The following is a 16,095-nucleotide window of genomic DNA, read 5'->3' as shown; positions in this document are numbered from 1 at the left end:
TACCTACATCTGAAACACAGGGAACAACTACTGGATTTCTTCTCCTGGTGTGGGGTTGGTTTTGAGGGATGTTTTGCATTACTGAATGAGTACAGCGAGGTAAGTAACCCAGGGCACCCTCTGGAAGGCATCCAGCTGTAGTTACCACACGGCAACCATGTAAAACCTCTATTTTGTGTAATTTTTAAATAAAATTTTATCTCAAAGGTCAATTCTACCCTGCCTTGTATTTGTCCAGGGAGAAATGGAAGTGGCACCCGGCTCCTTTCACAGCCTGAAGTCTTGCAGAGGAAGGCCAGGTCAGAGATGCTGCAGCACAGGTCAGAGGTGGAGAGCAAAGGCTGTGAATCCCTGCTGGTCTCCTGCCCTCTGGGGCTGTGCTGGGGCTGCCCCCTGGGCCTGCTGTTCCAGGGACAGTGACCCAGCCCTGGGCCAGGTTTAGCACTGGAGCCCAACTCCAGCAGGATCAGGAGTATCTGCTGTGGGCACTGCAGAACACACTGTACTGGTCCTGTTCTCTGCTGTAGCTTCCATCATATGAGAAGCTCAAGGGGATTCTATTGATTTCATCTACTTATGCTCAGAAAAGGCTGAGTTGAGTTGTTGACTAAACTAAGCAGATTAAGGTGGTTAATCCAGATAAGATTGGCTAAGAATGCTGTTACCGTACTTATGGTATTTCGCATTTGGGTGGAAAATGGCTATTTTTAAACTGCTAAAATTCTACCTTAATATGCCAGTGTAGTATTGACTACATCAGTGTAATTGGGAGGTGTTTTATGTTCAGGCAGCCCTGGCTGGCACTGACCCAGCATTACCTGTGGCTACAGCTGGAAAGCTGCTTTCCAGGAGAAGCTGTAAAGAAGAGCCAGCCTGGAGTGGGTTATTGCACAACCTGCACAGCCAGAGCTCAGGAGGGGTACAGGCAGCCAAGGGGGAGGTTCAGTACAGAAGAATCAAGTGGTTCTGAGGAGATATTTTTGGTATTTTTAAAGCATAAAAGTTGTATATATCAAAGTGTTCTAAATTAGCCAGAAGCAATAAACCACTGAAGCTCACCTACTTAACCAGAAATGCCGAACTGCTTTTGCATATCTTCTGATCCAGCAGGATCTCCGGGAGATCCCCCTCCCCCTAAAGTGGTGAGGAATATTACTAGGAAATCATCTGGGACTGACCATGTCATGCCTTCCTCAGGTTACTGCTTTCCAGTCTCAGCTGGGCCAGGTCTCCAGGTGAGAAAGGTCCAAGTGGGGGAAACAGGGACAGCACAGGAACCTGATGAACTGCAGCTGTTTGTTCATGGCTGAACAAAGCTCTTCTGCTTTCCCCCACCCCCTCCTTTTTTAACAGCACTGACAACGCCACAACAATGAGGAGAAGCTACTTAATTCCATCTGGATTTCTATCCTAGACAGGCCTATCCTTTTCCATGTAGCATAAGTTTTCTAAAATACAAATTTCATGGGAACCCCATCTGATCTATGTAGGAAAGATGGCAAGACTAGATAATGCCGGTGCCATCTGCATCGAGTTTGCTGTTTGCTGGTTGGCACAGATGGATGTAATTACTAGTTACACATGCAGCTTGACTGGATTATTTATTTGCTTAGAAAAATATTCAAAAGATTCAGATTCCCACTTTTAAATAATTTTCAGACTGTAATACATGTTTTAGAGAAAATCCCACAACATGAAGTCTTAATACTGCAGCTGAAGGGCAGCTACACACAGGCTGGACAGAGAACAGAGTAAGGCAGCAGAGCTGCAGCAGCAGCAGTGGAACTAAAGGTGAGAAACTCAACATTCCGTGTCAATGTTTGGTACATCCCAGCACCTTGGAAAGGCAGGTAGCTGATTCCCAAGAACTGCTGGCCACATTAAGCTGTCAGACCTTTACAGGGAGCAGGATGTCACCTTTCATCGTGCCTCCTCCTCCTCCTTAATCGCTTTGTTTCCTTCACACAGTTCTAAACATACTTCTCCATGTTCTTTGTTTTTCAGACTATAAGTACGTATGAATTACTGTGGGAGTGGAAAAGGAGAGGCAGAACAAGAGTCTGGTCCCATTTCAGTAGGATACGTGCTGGCAATGTCGTGTCTGTCCTCCCACCCCCCCAGGCAGCATGGAATGGGTGCACAGAGGCTGCCACTGCAAACAACAGACAATGTAAGGTTTTACCTGGCCTGTCTCCTCGAGCACTTGGAGTTTGTGGTACGTAACATCAAAAGCTACTCCACTAAGTCAATGCTACCACTAAAGCTAAATAGCTAAATTACAACTCTCTATCTTACCCAACACACATAAAAATGTACTTTGCAACCACCAGAGAACAGTAGGTCCCAAATCACATACATAGTCAATTCACAGTATCTTGCCTTAAGACAAAGTGCCCTACAAAGGAAAACATACCTAAAAAGCCACACAAACTTTACATCAAATCCTTTCTCAGTAGGAAGACATTTATACTAATCCGTGGGAGAGCTTAGTGCATGTGAAAATGTGGTATTGGCTTGAAGCAAGCACAGCTCTGCTGCCCTGCAAAAGCAAGCAGAAGGCTGCTCCCCTCCTCCTTGAGAACTGAGGAGAGGCTGCTCATGAGACTGGTTGGGGCTTTGGTTTTGTTATTTTCTGCATCAGCGTAGTTACAGGGCTAGATCATCATTGTGAACCAAAGGAAAGCTTCAGTCTGGCTCTTATGAGAGAGACAGAGTTCTGAGCTCTGTTAGTTTTGAAGTGGACTAACGAAATGAATGTCAGTTACTGCTCCAGCCAGAGATGAAGTGTAATATGAAGTAGTAGTGTAGAATTAAGCTATGATGTTTGTTTGCTTTACAACCCCTAGTTTGTGTGACAGTGCTAAACATTAAATCTATTGCTACATAGGAACAGGGAAACTAGCTGTTAACTAACTGGCTTGTTAACTACAGGTCTACCAGCCAATCCAAAACATTCATTTTGAGTGCTCAAGATCAGTTTAAGGGATCTTCTGACATTTGTATAAAGTTCTTGACTAACAGATAAGGTTATGGTTGAGAGGAGAGGGTCTTGTACTTGGCTCGGTGTTCATCTATTTCTTCCTTTGTTTTTCTGATACAGCTAAAAATTTCCTTGAAGAGTGCTTTATATTCAGGAAGAGCATTTGTGGGAGAGTCACTTAGCTCCACAACTGTGAATTCTTGATTGCTAGCTGAGAGATCATACTGGGTGTTCCCCACATTTAGGTCTTTGGAATACTGCTTCAGCGTTTGGACAGCCTTGTGTTTCAAACAATCTTCATCCATTTGACACTTCTTCAAAAGTTCCTCATACTTCACTTTCAGAGCATTATACTGAGCATCGACTTCATTAAGCACAGAGATCCCTCGCTGCTTCACAGCTTCAGCTCTCCTAATGCACGTCTCCTCGTGGCCCCTCAGGATGTCTGCCCCCACCGCGCTGCTCAGCAGGGTCTCGCTGCTGCTCCGCTTCAGCGCCTTCTTCTCCAGCTCCGACACCGTCACAAGTCCATCATCTGCCAGGCTCTGACTGAGCTCCCTGTCCAGAGATTCCCTGAATGAAATGAAAAAGGATTCTGGCACCAATTTCTCTGCATTATGGAATGTGTTTTCAGACTGAAGTATCTGCCGCATTTCGGCTACTTCTGCTTCCAGCTCCTCTGCCCGCGCCCGGTACAAGTCTGTATCCACGAGCCTCCGTTCCAGGTCACAGTTTTCTTTCACCATAAGACTGTATTCCTCCTCCATGGTCACCCTCTTCTCTTTCTCCAGGTTCAGCTGGGCTTGCAGAACTGTAACTGCCTTTTTTAACTTCTCATTTTCTTCTTCTAGAGGGCTTAACTGACTATCCATCGAAGTAATCTTTTCTGCAAACACATGATCGTACACAAAATACCTGCAGAAACAAAGTAAGTGTTATCAAAGGTAAGAAGTCCAGCTGACCACACCTCCTAAAGGTTTCCTGTCCTGAGTAACTAATGACATATTTAAACTGTGAGCTGACAGCCCTCAGAGCACTCACAGGGGCCACTTCACTAACCTGTCAGTCTGTTTAGGAGTCAGAACAGAGTTTGTAACACGAACGTGCCATCAAATCAAGCTCCCAGCTTAGGCAGAATGGCAGCTCATTAAGTTTCAAGTAAAACAGACAAGCTGATTGAATAACCAGACCTACAATATAAGTTTAAATAAATATTGCCTCAGTGTAGCATGCAGTACTTCGACAGCGGTTTTTTCCACAGTGCTCTACTCTTGTAACTTTTGTCACTGCTGATGGCAGAAAGTAGGTTCAGAACTGACAAGGCAGTTCTGTAGGATGACATTCTCACAAGCCTTTGGCAGTTTGAAGGATCCACTTATCCTTTGAATTGTCAAGAAATAACTTTTTTTGGATGTACAGATTTATTCTAGAGTAGAATATATAGAATATTCTACCTCCATGTAGTGCTGAATCCCAGACACAACAGCCTGTTGGGTCTGTGGAGGTGCTTCACTTACAAAATTGCTTTCTAGGCTTGAAGCTACTCTGAGCTTTCACCCCAGGTGATTGTCCCAAAGGGCACAGTAATGCAGCTCAGCTGGGTCAAATTTAAAGGCAGCCCAGAGCTCCAGGCTCCATTTTACCAGCTTCAGTATCATTTTAACCAGCTTAGGTTCAGGAAAGCTATTGCAGGGATCCTGCCTTCTTTGAAAAGAAAATATCCATGGACATCCAAAGAAAGGTTAAGTTACACAAAATATTTTGTATTTAGCAAGTTTGTTTTTCAGATTATCTGTGTGTGTGCTTTCATCTGACTGAAAACAGTGGGGTGCAAATTGCTGTAAGCTTTCTAAGCTACCATTTGATATGGCTGGAGACTCTGGGAGAGAACCCATCAAGACAGAAAGTGGAGCACAAATACTACTGTGGTCTAGAAGTACATCACACGCAGTGGCAACACCACGCAGGGCAGATACTTTGCTACTTGTGAACATCAGCTAATTTTTCTGCCAGCCTGTCTGATACCTGTGCTTGTGTCTTAGTTTTTAAAGCCTTGCTTAAAATAACATCATTGTTCTTTACTATGTAAGGTAGGAAGTCTTACTGGCGCAGGTCATACAGCTCCTTCAAGCAGGAGAAGCTGTGCATTGATCTGGGCTGGTCGGATCTCTCGTGGCTCATCCGGCCTCGTTCAGGCTTCTTCAGTTCCTCTACTTGTCGCTGCAGGTCATCTATGTGTGTTTGTAGATTTTCAATAGTCTCTGTCAAGCTAAAAGGTGGAAAGACTTTTAAATAAAACCTTCCTTTCAATTTACCAGTATTGTGAAACACCACTAGGCAAAGACAGCCACCCAGGAGCTGCACAAATACCCCTGGACTGCTCCCACCGATTTTACCAGCTGGGGGGAGGGGGGAAGTTTGTTACCTTATTATCTTCTGTTGTGAAGCTCTGCTCTCTGCAACCAGCTTTTGATTGGTGTCTTCCAGTTCTCTTGCTGTCACATCCAGCTGCTCATAGACCTTTGCGTGCTGGTCGTTCATCTGGCGCAGGAGCTCCACTTGCTTGGTGAGGTACTGCAAGACAGCACTGCTGTTACTGGCTCACCTGGGAACACGAGCTGCCACTGCTGCTCTGCATTTCCATTCACAGAGGAACAAGTAAGTGTCATAAATTTAAATCCCCCTGGTTGCTTTGGGAAGCTGGAAAGCCACTGTCAGTAACCCACCTTGCCTTTGTCAGGGAGGTTAAAGCCAGGCTGATGAAGCAGCTTTTACCCAGAGGAGCTGGGTTTGTTGTGCCAACTGTCCTTACCTGTGCTCACACCTTCTGGGGGGGATTGGTCTGTATTGCAGTCACCACAGACTTCAAAATAGCCACTAGTCACTCTGTCCTAAATGTTGCAATGGGCTTCAACAGAAATTTTCTAACAGTGTTGACCCAAGAACTCTCTTAACATTAAAACTGAAATATTGGGTAGCACCATCCATAATTAAAATTATTTTTAGCTAACCTAAGTTCTTCCAGTCTGAAGCAGCATTAGGTTCAGCACAAGAGAATTTAGGTTGTGGTCACACTTAAGTATGTGAGTTAATATGTGTCAGGCAGTATAATCAAATTATTGAATTCAATCTTTAATTACTCAAAGTGAACTGTTACTGTAATCCCAAACAAAGGCCTCCTGGCCTTTCTGAAAAAAATAAAGCTTCACATGAAGTATTCTCAATTTAATCCTCTTGGGGTTTACAGTTAGCAACAGACTGTTAAGTTTCCTGAATAATGTCAGAAAGCTTAGAATTCTCAGTCTAAGAGCAGTTAACAATCACCTAATGCTCTTAATACAAGTGCCCCATATTGTCCCACACAGGACATGAGTATTTGCATGAAACAGACTTGAGCAAAAAAACTAATCCTCTAAATCTGAAATATTCTGCTCTTATGTAGAATTTATTTCTTGCAATGTATTCTGTACTACTACATGCTACTTCCTGAAAAGCAGACCTCAGGAAGAAACATCCAGCAAACTCCTAGGCAGAATTACCTCTCTTTACACAGACCTCTTACATATTCAAAACTTCTAATATTCTACTTAACCTTTTACCTCATTAGAAGATTGGTGGGTTTACATTTTAGGCAATTTAAGAACAGATAATAAGTTAATCTAGGACTAGTAATTGCTGCATACAGACTTCCAGAAGATCAACATGATAGCTGTTAGCTAGATCCTTTTGTAGCCTGTGCACACATGACAGAGGATTTACACCAAAATAGAACATAGATTAGCAGCAGAATCTCAATGTGACCCATTTCAGATTAACTTTCCCTATTGGTTATGGCTGAAGGAAGGAGCTGGAGATCCTCAGACTTTCTTCAGCAATAGGAGAGTGGCTGAGCACAGAAGCCAAGGCTTTGGTGCCCCAATAGATGCTACCACTGATCACAATGGGCCTTTCCACAAGTTTTAGATGAATGGAAGAGGTGAAGCACCACTTTCTCCACCTTTCATCTCCAGTATCTTCAGGGCTGGTGTCAAGTTGGCCTGGTGTAAATCAGACCACCAAAAGATGGTGCAGTAATAAATACTTCAGAAGTTCACATTTAATCCACCTCCCCTGCAACTGAGCACCTAAAATAAAGCAGCAGTTGAGACTTCTTGCTTTCTACCACATGATAAAAGGACAGTGTCAGTGTTTCCAAAGTCTGAGTGCTAAGAACAGATTCCAACAGGAATGAAGTTGCCCTTTCAATCCAGCATTTATTACATCTACAATGATTAATCAGTGGCACACGTGTCAGCACAGAGGTCAGACATAATGATCCAAAGCTGTAAAATGCTTAATATGTTAGCATTTAATATATGAGATGTAATCTTAAGCACACCACAGCCTTTGACCCTTCTTTCTCAGTGCAGACAAGGTAGTGCCATACTTCAGAATTATTTCTTAGCCAGTTCTAGACTTTGCTACCCATAAGACCTGAATTAATGGCAAAAAAACCCCAAAGATTTACAAGGATACTGCAATGAAAAACCTAGTAAAAAAAATTCAGAGTAGCTACAGGAGCAGCTGAAAGATCATATTTAGGTTACAGAGACAAGCACTTGAAAGTTGGGAAAACTCAGGCACTAGAGACAGGATATGCCATTTGTACATGTATCCTGTGCACTAGGGTCTCCTGCATTCCCACAAGACAGAAATACAGGCATGAAAATAACAGACTGAACTGCTTTTACCACCACATTACTACACCTTGCACATGCCAACTTTATTCCCATTTCTTTCAGTGAATGCCTGTAACAATTCCTCGTGCCAGTAAGCCAATATATTCAGTTCCTCAACTGGAGGGTCTCTCTGGGTATTTGAACAGGGGGTTCATTTTCCCCTTTCTACCAGAAATCCAGAGGCAAGAGAAACTTCTTTGGAGAAAGAAAAGGTTTGTGTTGCCGTTACACTTTTAAACAGCACCAAGGAAAGACAGAAGATTAGGAGAGGTGGTGGTGGCACTGCAGACAGCATGTTACTGCAGCAGACAGGAACACAGTCCACAGGTTCTTTGACTCGACACAGTAAACTGGGCAAATAAAGGTGCAGGCACTATTTATATGTCAGAAACACCCCAAAAACTGTTCTCCCACTCTCTCCCTCTCCCTCCCTCTGAGAGGGAACTGCTAGGACAACCCAATACACATCTACCCTCACTGCGGGGAGAGGAGGAAAGAGAATGAAGAGGTATCAGATAAAGCCTTCAAAAAGTAGTATTGACCAAGTCTTGGCAAAGTAAGATATTGAGGGAAAAAATTAATCTGTCCTGTCTGAGGCTGTGTGACCACAGAAGTACTTGACCCCAAAACACACCAATTATAGATCACTGCTGGAAGGACACTGGTGACACTTCCTGGTGCTGAGGCTCTCTTATGTAGTCAATAAACACTGACCCACCAGAACAGCTTAAGCAAATAAACTGGCTTAAACCAACAGGATATTACATTCTTAATAGCACTAGACTATTTCTGTAAATCAATGTAGCTTAGCAATTATATATTTTCTTTATTTCAAGACAGTGCTAAAATGCAGCTGTTTATTAAGTAGCTCCACTGCCTGAGCCAGGTCAGTTATCACAAAGTTATGGTGTGTTATTTCAAAAGGTGTGTTGTAACTGTGTTAAACGCTTTCTTAACCATGGTTGGACATGCAGGTGTTGAACCTTGTGTACAGTATTTGTATAGCACCTTGGAAGTGTTTGTCCTCTCCAGATCTTAAGAATTGATCTTTTTATAAAAACTATTCAAGGCAATGAGTTATTTTCAGTCTCTGCATAAGTAAATACATTTTTTTAATGCTGTGGCACTAATATAAATATCAGCCATTCCAACCATTGTAGCAGAATGAATAGGATAACAAATATGACATTTAGCACATAACAGAGGTAAGAGCCTAAGTATGAAACACAAAACAAAAATATCTTCTAAATTGTTCATCACTTAATAAAAATGCTGCATTTGTGTTAAGATGACTACTCTAAAGACATCTATATAGCTGTAAGTATTAAGCTTAGAATTCTCTAAGTTACCTGTTACCATTACAATAGTAGGTGTTTTCAGTCTGAAGTTGCAGCTGTACAAAATTCACACATGATATGTAACTGCAGAAGTGCTGCTTGCACAAAGGAACTCAGATTTTGGAAAAATCTGGTGTATACCAGTCACAGCCTGTTCCCTGTGATTCATACCAGAACCAAAATGAAATGCTGACTACATTTTCAATATGTTGTCAGTCAGCAAAGTACTGAATATTTAATAATTTAATTATTACAGACCATGCATTGCCCTCTAATAGCTGAAGAAATCTCATTAGGCTGACAAATGCCAGGTCTGCAAGAACACAGGCAATATAAAATTAAAAAAAAGAAATTGCCAAAGATGGCCAGGTTTTTCCACCCTGTTACACAAAGATGAGCGGCTTTGAAAGGATGGATACATTTTTGGGCTTTATTTTCCTTGGAAAATACAGAACAATATATCCACTGTGTCCTATACTTAGATACTATTTAAGTGGGGTTATTTTCTGGGTTTTATTATTTGTTTGTTGGCTTTTTTTGTCATTGTACAGGGGTTTTTTTACATTGAAATAGACTTTAGCTTCCTTTACCACAGCTCAGTTTAGTGGAAGTACATAGCCCCAGATTTTACTTCAATCTCTCTTCTGCGTTATCAGCATTTAAATTTCAGTGCAGTAACCATTAAGGTTTTCATGTAATAATTTAAATTATTAATGTATTTATTGTCATATAATTTAATGTCATTTTACCGGGCAAGATCAGCAAAGTTTAGCAATAAAAATAACTGAAATAACTTTTGTATACAAAAAAGAAAAATACCAGTCATTTTTCATTAAACGAGCCAAATCCAACATGGCATTTAATGGCACAAAGCTTCTGGTAATCAGAGAAACAGTTCTAAGTATGATGGACCTATACAGGTCCTCAAATTCTCAAAGCAGCAGAAATGGTGAAAGATTGTTCAGTATTTTCCATCATATGTCAAGAAATTCAGATTTTAGCTATTATGTTGCAGCTCTAGATGCCTTTAACATTTGGACCCCTCAAATATTTTACCTCTATCTCCTGCAGTTGCTCCTGATTTGTTGCATACATTTGCTGTAAGGATTCCTCTAGTTCAGTGTTACGGTCCAGCAGTGTCTTCCCAAGCTCAGCAGCAAGGTGAAGATCTAAACAAAGGAATCATGTTTGCAGGTAAGTGAAAGAAACAATAATATAATCTAATTTTAAAGCATGTTAATCAGATACTTGAGGTACTCTTTTTACTGCCATTATAACTCCTCCCCCAAAAAGAAAGTGAGCTTATACTTAAGTAGAACGTTCATATATCATCTATAAGGCAAATCTAAGTCAGTCCTGGATCCCAGAAGACACTTTTATTTCATGAAGCTTCCTTAGTTCCTACTTAGGTCCTGCAGACACATCCAGCCATCCTCAGCTCCCACAGCCTGCCCAGTGCTGCTCCAGCAGCTCTGCCCAAGGTGGCTGTTTGCTACTTCACCATATTTACACCCAGGCCAAAGCTGACTGCACTCCTACCTTTGCTGTTCCTCCCCATTACCCCTTCACCGAGGAGCTCAGGTCACACGGGATCAAAATGCTAAATGAAAGTTTCAGGTGCTTTTTATGGTGAAAGAATAACATCAAAAGGCACAAAATTGATGAAGACACGCAGCTATTCCGCCTTTCAAACTCATAAACCCAGGTGACAAGAATTGTTTCATGTGCTCCAAAACATAATTTTAAATGTCATTTGTTCTCAGGCACTTAATCTCAATTTCACTCCAGTCATCTTCAATCACCTCCAGGGTGCAGTGACTGTAGTTGTTGCAAATTAAGAAATAAGTCATCTGAACACTCAGTTCTGTTCTAGAGGGAAGCTTGGTATTTGTTCAACAGCAACAGTAGTGCAAGATATTCTACATTATTATGTTTAAAAACACGTGTAATTTAAAAGCTAACATAATGTGACAAAGTAATAGATCTTGGTGTTATTGCTAAAATTGTAATTACTCTGTGCAGGGTATTACATGTTAAGAATCCAACAGATTTCTAAACTCTCCAATTTTCCACCTCCTTCCTCTCACCTGGACCATGGCCTGCATGCACACAATACAACCTAGTTAGTTTTCACATAGAACTTCCATCACTAATGGGAAAGAGACAGAAGAAAAGTCAAGAAAAACTTTGATTCACTTCAAGAAGACTTAAATTAATAAACAAAGAGACGTATTTTATCATCAGTAGTTATAGCTAGAGAAGAAAATGCATTCCATTTTCATTTGATTGCAATGCCCTTGTTTTAACATGTTATCTTGTCTTTCCTGCTCCTTCCCAATTCTCTTATCAGCCTGGCATTGTAACAGATACAGCCCTGTTCCAGGATTGTTTTGTGCTAACCTTCAGTTTGACAGCCTGGCCAAAATGATTACTCCATCTCCATACATAAGCCAAAGACCAAAATCAGACTTACAAGGACAAGTGAGTACAAACATTTGTCTATGAAGTTGTAGATGTCCAACTCTGGCAAAACAACAGCTGTGCTACTCTTTTACACTCTCTCTTACAACTCCAGTGCCTGGTTTCCTACCTTAAGGTCAGGTTCTTAGAATAAATGCCACAAAAATATTTCAAAGTAATCAGACTGCATGTGAGTTCTTCAGAGTTTCAGATGTCCAACCAGCAGCCCCATGGCACACTGAGTTATACTTGGGAGGTTATCCTCACCACTCCTTAAGAAACACAGCCTATGCTAGAGCTGGGTTTAAAGTACTTGGATAATGAAATCTTACAGTGTCCTACTTAAATTTTTCCTATTTTGTAAACAGATTGCATATTGTTTACTGATGGACAGAGTAACTCCCAGTCAGAAACCAAGCTGTTTGTTCTGTCACATTACAGAATACTGTAGTTTTCAAATCCAGCAAATCCATTATCCTATAGAAAATGGAGTCCCAGTTCCCCAGTTCTCATACTACACAGATCTTTACTAGGAGCTTCAATCTTTACAACTAGTCAGCAATACTGGCATCATTCAAGGCAAAGACTAAATAGTCCATTCTTTTATTTTAATAGAGTAGAATAAGAGCTTTAGAGAGGATTTAGGATTATGTTAAAGACATAATGCATAATGGAATTACTTGCTGTCATTTCCCTTCCTAAAGTGAAAGTTTGTTTTGATGTTTAAGTACATATAAGAGTTTACAGTTTCATTCTTAAATGCCCCATCACCTACTAAATCAAGTAGCACATACCACACAGTCCTTGGAATACAGATTGGATAACAGAATTCATGTCATACTTACACACTCATTCTGTTTATTAGACTGGCAGAAGCACAAATGGGTTACAATGGGAGAAACATGCTATTTTATAATTAGGGCAATTTGTTTCTGAGGGGGAGAATACAAGTGGAAGTGCTCAGGAACATGCAATAAGACCTAAACTCCAGAGAAATCAAGAACTGAAATAATTTCACCTCTTCTAAAATGAAAAATTTGCTTTGTGTCCATTTTTCTACATTGTCAAGTATTTCTAAGCCCTAAAAAGAGCAAATTTTACAAGTGAGATGTGCAATACACATGTTCTCCAGATACAGAAGGAAAACGGTTCATTTACATTTCTCTTGAGAGAGTTACTGCAGAACACTGGAAGCACACTGCATTTTCTCTTGTAAATTTATGTAAAGCAACAGCTAAGTTCTGACACAGACATGCATTTTTCCTTTTCACCACAAAGATGGGAGCAGAGAGGTTTTTAATAATGCAAACTGCCTGTGTGCAGATCTTAAGATCTTCGTTTTAGTAAATCTGATTAGTTGTGCTGGAGTTTAACAGCTCCATCCGAAGGCTCTGAAACAAAACAAGACTTCAAGGATCTTCTGTGATGTTGAACAGCCTTCACTTACCAGCACTTCACATTCTCTTCTGACAGCATTACTATAAGTGAAAAAGAGATAAAAGCAGCACCAAAATCCTTCTCTTCTACTTTTTCACAGCCCACCTAACAAAATTATTCAGAGAATTTTCGATCTAAAACTAAGCCTGTTCTTTTAAAGAGCAAAAGGCATTAATGTAGTGCAAGATATACAAGTCAGCCTAGTTGAAGTTTACTTAACTGTAAAATAAACTCTTAATTTTTTTATTTAGTTTCACATCTCCTATTCTGTATTCAGAATACTCTCTGTTCTGTAGAAGTGAGTAACAGCAAGCTGTAAAAAGAGCAGCCATAGAAAAGAATTCTTTTTCAAAGGTCAGCATACTGCAGCAAAACATGGACGTTGCAGAAGGATGGCTGTTCCCATCCTTACAAGAATTCCATGAGCATTCTGTTTTCATGAACAGCATGCCAGAAAATGCCATCCTCCCTTGTCAAGGCAAAAGCCTGGTACGTACAGACTGTCAAGGTTTTCCAAAACCCTACCGTAATTTCAAGTTTCAAAGGCTGGCTGATAAGGACTACAAGTTTGTTTCTGTGTGCTTTCTAATGTTTTACAACCCAGGTTTTCTCATAAACCTACTGCTCAGTTTTTAAACACGCACTGATTGTTTGGGTTGTGAGGAGTTCCACGAGCCTTGATAAGCAATCTTACTCCCCTGTTTACGTGCACAGGCACAGCTCGGGCTTAGGAGGAGGAAGTTCATCTTTCAGACTCCAGAAATAAAGTACAGCATTCCTGTAAGGAGTTTCTTCTTTGCATTTCAACCTGCCCATCTGTTTATTTTCCTCCTTTCCCTTTTGGCAAGGCTATTAGTCACTTCCATTTAGGCTTAAAGAGAGAATCCCCAGAAAAAGGTTGTCTGCATGTTGAGAGCACACTAACCTCTAGAATGGAACACTGTTTCTTAAAAGCTCACAGAGTCAACTGGTGATTATTTCACTCTTTTTAATTAAAAGATGAAAGTAAAGAAACAAGGCAAGAAATCAGTTGTTATACATTGTGAAGTCTCTTTGTAGGTCTTCTATCTCATGAACACTGACATAGTAAAAACATTGCTTCAAATTTTCAACTCTCTTCCCTTTGACAGCCAACTATGGTTTCAGGATCTTACTTAAACTGATTTGTTTGTATCCTAGAGCCAGGAAAACATCTATTTTGGGCAAAGAGTATATAAATACAGCTTTCAAACAGTTAGATATTTTATACAGTAGACAGTTAGAGAGACCTGTTCCTGTCTCAAAAAAAAGTTTTTGCTGTCAGATGCCTGATCTCAGTGTGAATACTGAGATCCCACCGATCCCAAGAATTAATGTATTTCAATCTAAAAGCAAAAAGCATAAGACTGAAGGAAGTTTGCAGGAAGCCACTTCACAGCTTCGAGCTGACCTTTAAAACAAACTCGGGATTAAGAACAAAAAGTAGAACCAAGTAAATACCAGTCATAGATGCCACTAAGCTCTTAAGGAAATTGCACATTCTTTCCATATCGTGGCTGTTGAAGATTTTTAATGCAATTATACTTGTATTCCTGCGGCTCTTTCCTCATCTGTGAAATGAGAACAGGATTTACCCCTTGCATACAATGTTTGAAGACCTATTGATGGAATGACATACAGGAGCTGGAAATGTAGAATTGTGAGGCGTAGTGGAGTTATTTGTGTATTTTAATAAGAAAACCTAAAAAGACATTAATAAGGGACTTGCAACTAATCGAGTACTGCTACAACTACACCTTGATCGAACGGGAAGCCCTTACAAAGAGCTCAACAGGGCGCAATAGCGCATCCCACCCTGGTGCTCCCAGCGCCCGCCCCCGAGGCAGCACCGCTTCGCCTCCTGTTCAGGTGCAACTTTTCGGAGAGCCGCTTCACCTGCGGTCGGGCGAGAAGAGACCCGGCACGATCCCCGCCCCGGCTGCGGCGGCTCCTTCTCTCACACAAAGACGGCCCGCAGCCTCTCCCCGTGACAGCGATTCCGCGGTCGGCGGGAAGTCGCAGCGCGTGGCGGGGACCCCCCCGCCCGGCATCGACCCGCACCTTCCCGCCGCCGCCCCGACGAACAACACCCGAGCGCCCTTCCTCGCGCGTGCCGGTGCTCCCCGCCGCCCCAGCGCGGCTCCTTCCTCAACACGCCTCCCCGCCGCAGCCCCTTCCCCTCGCACACGCGCCTCCCGCCGCCCCTTCCCGTCACGAACCCGCCTCGCTGTAGCCCCTTCCCTCGCACACCCCCGAGGCGGATCCCCACGGCCCCCTCTCTCACACACGCGGCTCTCCGCACCCCCCGTCTCACACGCTCTCCGCTGTCCCCCGTCCCGGCTCACCTTGCTGCAGGTCCTGCTGGTCGTACCACGGCTCATCCTCGCGGATCTCGAACTCCTCCACCAGGCTGTCGGCCAGCATCGCGCCCCTTCCCCTCACGGGCGGGCGGCGGTGGCGGCGGCGGCGCCCACCCGACGATCCCCTCCGCCGATCCCCGCGGGGCAGGGCAGCCTTCCCCTCGCCCTCCAGCAGCCGGCCTCCGGCCATTGGCCGAGCGGTTCGCGACTTTGCCGAAACCCATCTCCCCCCTTCTGGCCGGGCTGCGCCGGCGCAACGTGGCAGGCAGCCACCCGCCCGCCCCCGCCCCTCGCGCAATCAAACGCGCATCACCTCGCCTCGCCGGCGGCGGCAATGGGGAGGCCGCCGCCCGAGCAGATCGACAGGAGCCTTCACCAATCAGCAAGCGAACCATGGCAGCCGAAGCCAAACCAACTGAGAATGGACGAGCGGCGGCTGGGCCGGGCGATGAGGTCCCGGCCCCGCCGGCGGCTGCGCCGCCCCCGCCACAGGAGGTGGGTCGGCATGCCGCGTGCAGGGAGTGGTGGTCGGCGGCGTTGGAGCGGCCGAGAGAGGGACGCGCCTGCTAAGGATGTCCGCTGGCTTCCGGCGGCGGAGCGGCGCCGGCGACGCGCCCCGGTGCGGCAGGGCGACTCCCGCCGTAGGGGAAGCCGGGCTCATGGGTCGCCCCTCGTGGAGCGCTGAGGGGAGAGCTGTGAGGAAGGGCCCGGCGGCGCGCCCGGTGCGGGCAGCCCACCACCGCTGGAGCCGGCGTGCGGCAGGGCAGGGCAGGGCAGGGCAGAGC

The 16,095-nt window shown here is 43.6% G+C and overlaps 1 protein-coding gene across 1 annotated transcript; it reads right to left on the bottom strand.

Moving 5' to 3' along the window:
- Positions 1-399: 399 nt before the first annotated feature.
- Positions 400-15,427, bottom strand: CDR2 (cerebellar degeneration related protein 2). The gene is made up of 5 exons (XM_018067350.2): positions 15,296-15,427; positions 10,092-10,204; positions 5,406-5,554; positions 5,085-5,249; positions 400-3,895 (listed from the first exon to the last, which is right to left on the bottom strand). The coding sequence occupies exons 1-5, from the start codon at positions 15,372-15,374 to the stop codon at positions 3,028-3,030; spliced, it is 1,374 nt and encodes a 457-aa protein (XP_017922839.1). The 5' UTR covers positions 15,375-15,427; the 3' UTR covers positions 400-3,027.
- Positions 15,428-16,095: the final 668 nt, after the last annotated feature.

This window comes from Manacus vitellinus, unplaced genomic scaffold (assembly GCF_001715985.3).
Source record: "Manacus vitellinus isolate BGI_N305 unplaced genomic scaffold, ASM171598v3 scaffold_12_pilon, whole genome shotgun sequence".
NCBI classification, from domain to species: domain Eukaryota; kingdom Metazoa; phylum Chordata; class Aves; order Passeriformes; family Pipridae; genus Manacus; species Manacus vitellinus.
The sequence above is the reverse complement of the archived record's forward strand: the minus strand, read 5'-3'. Positions and strand labels throughout refer to the sequence as shown.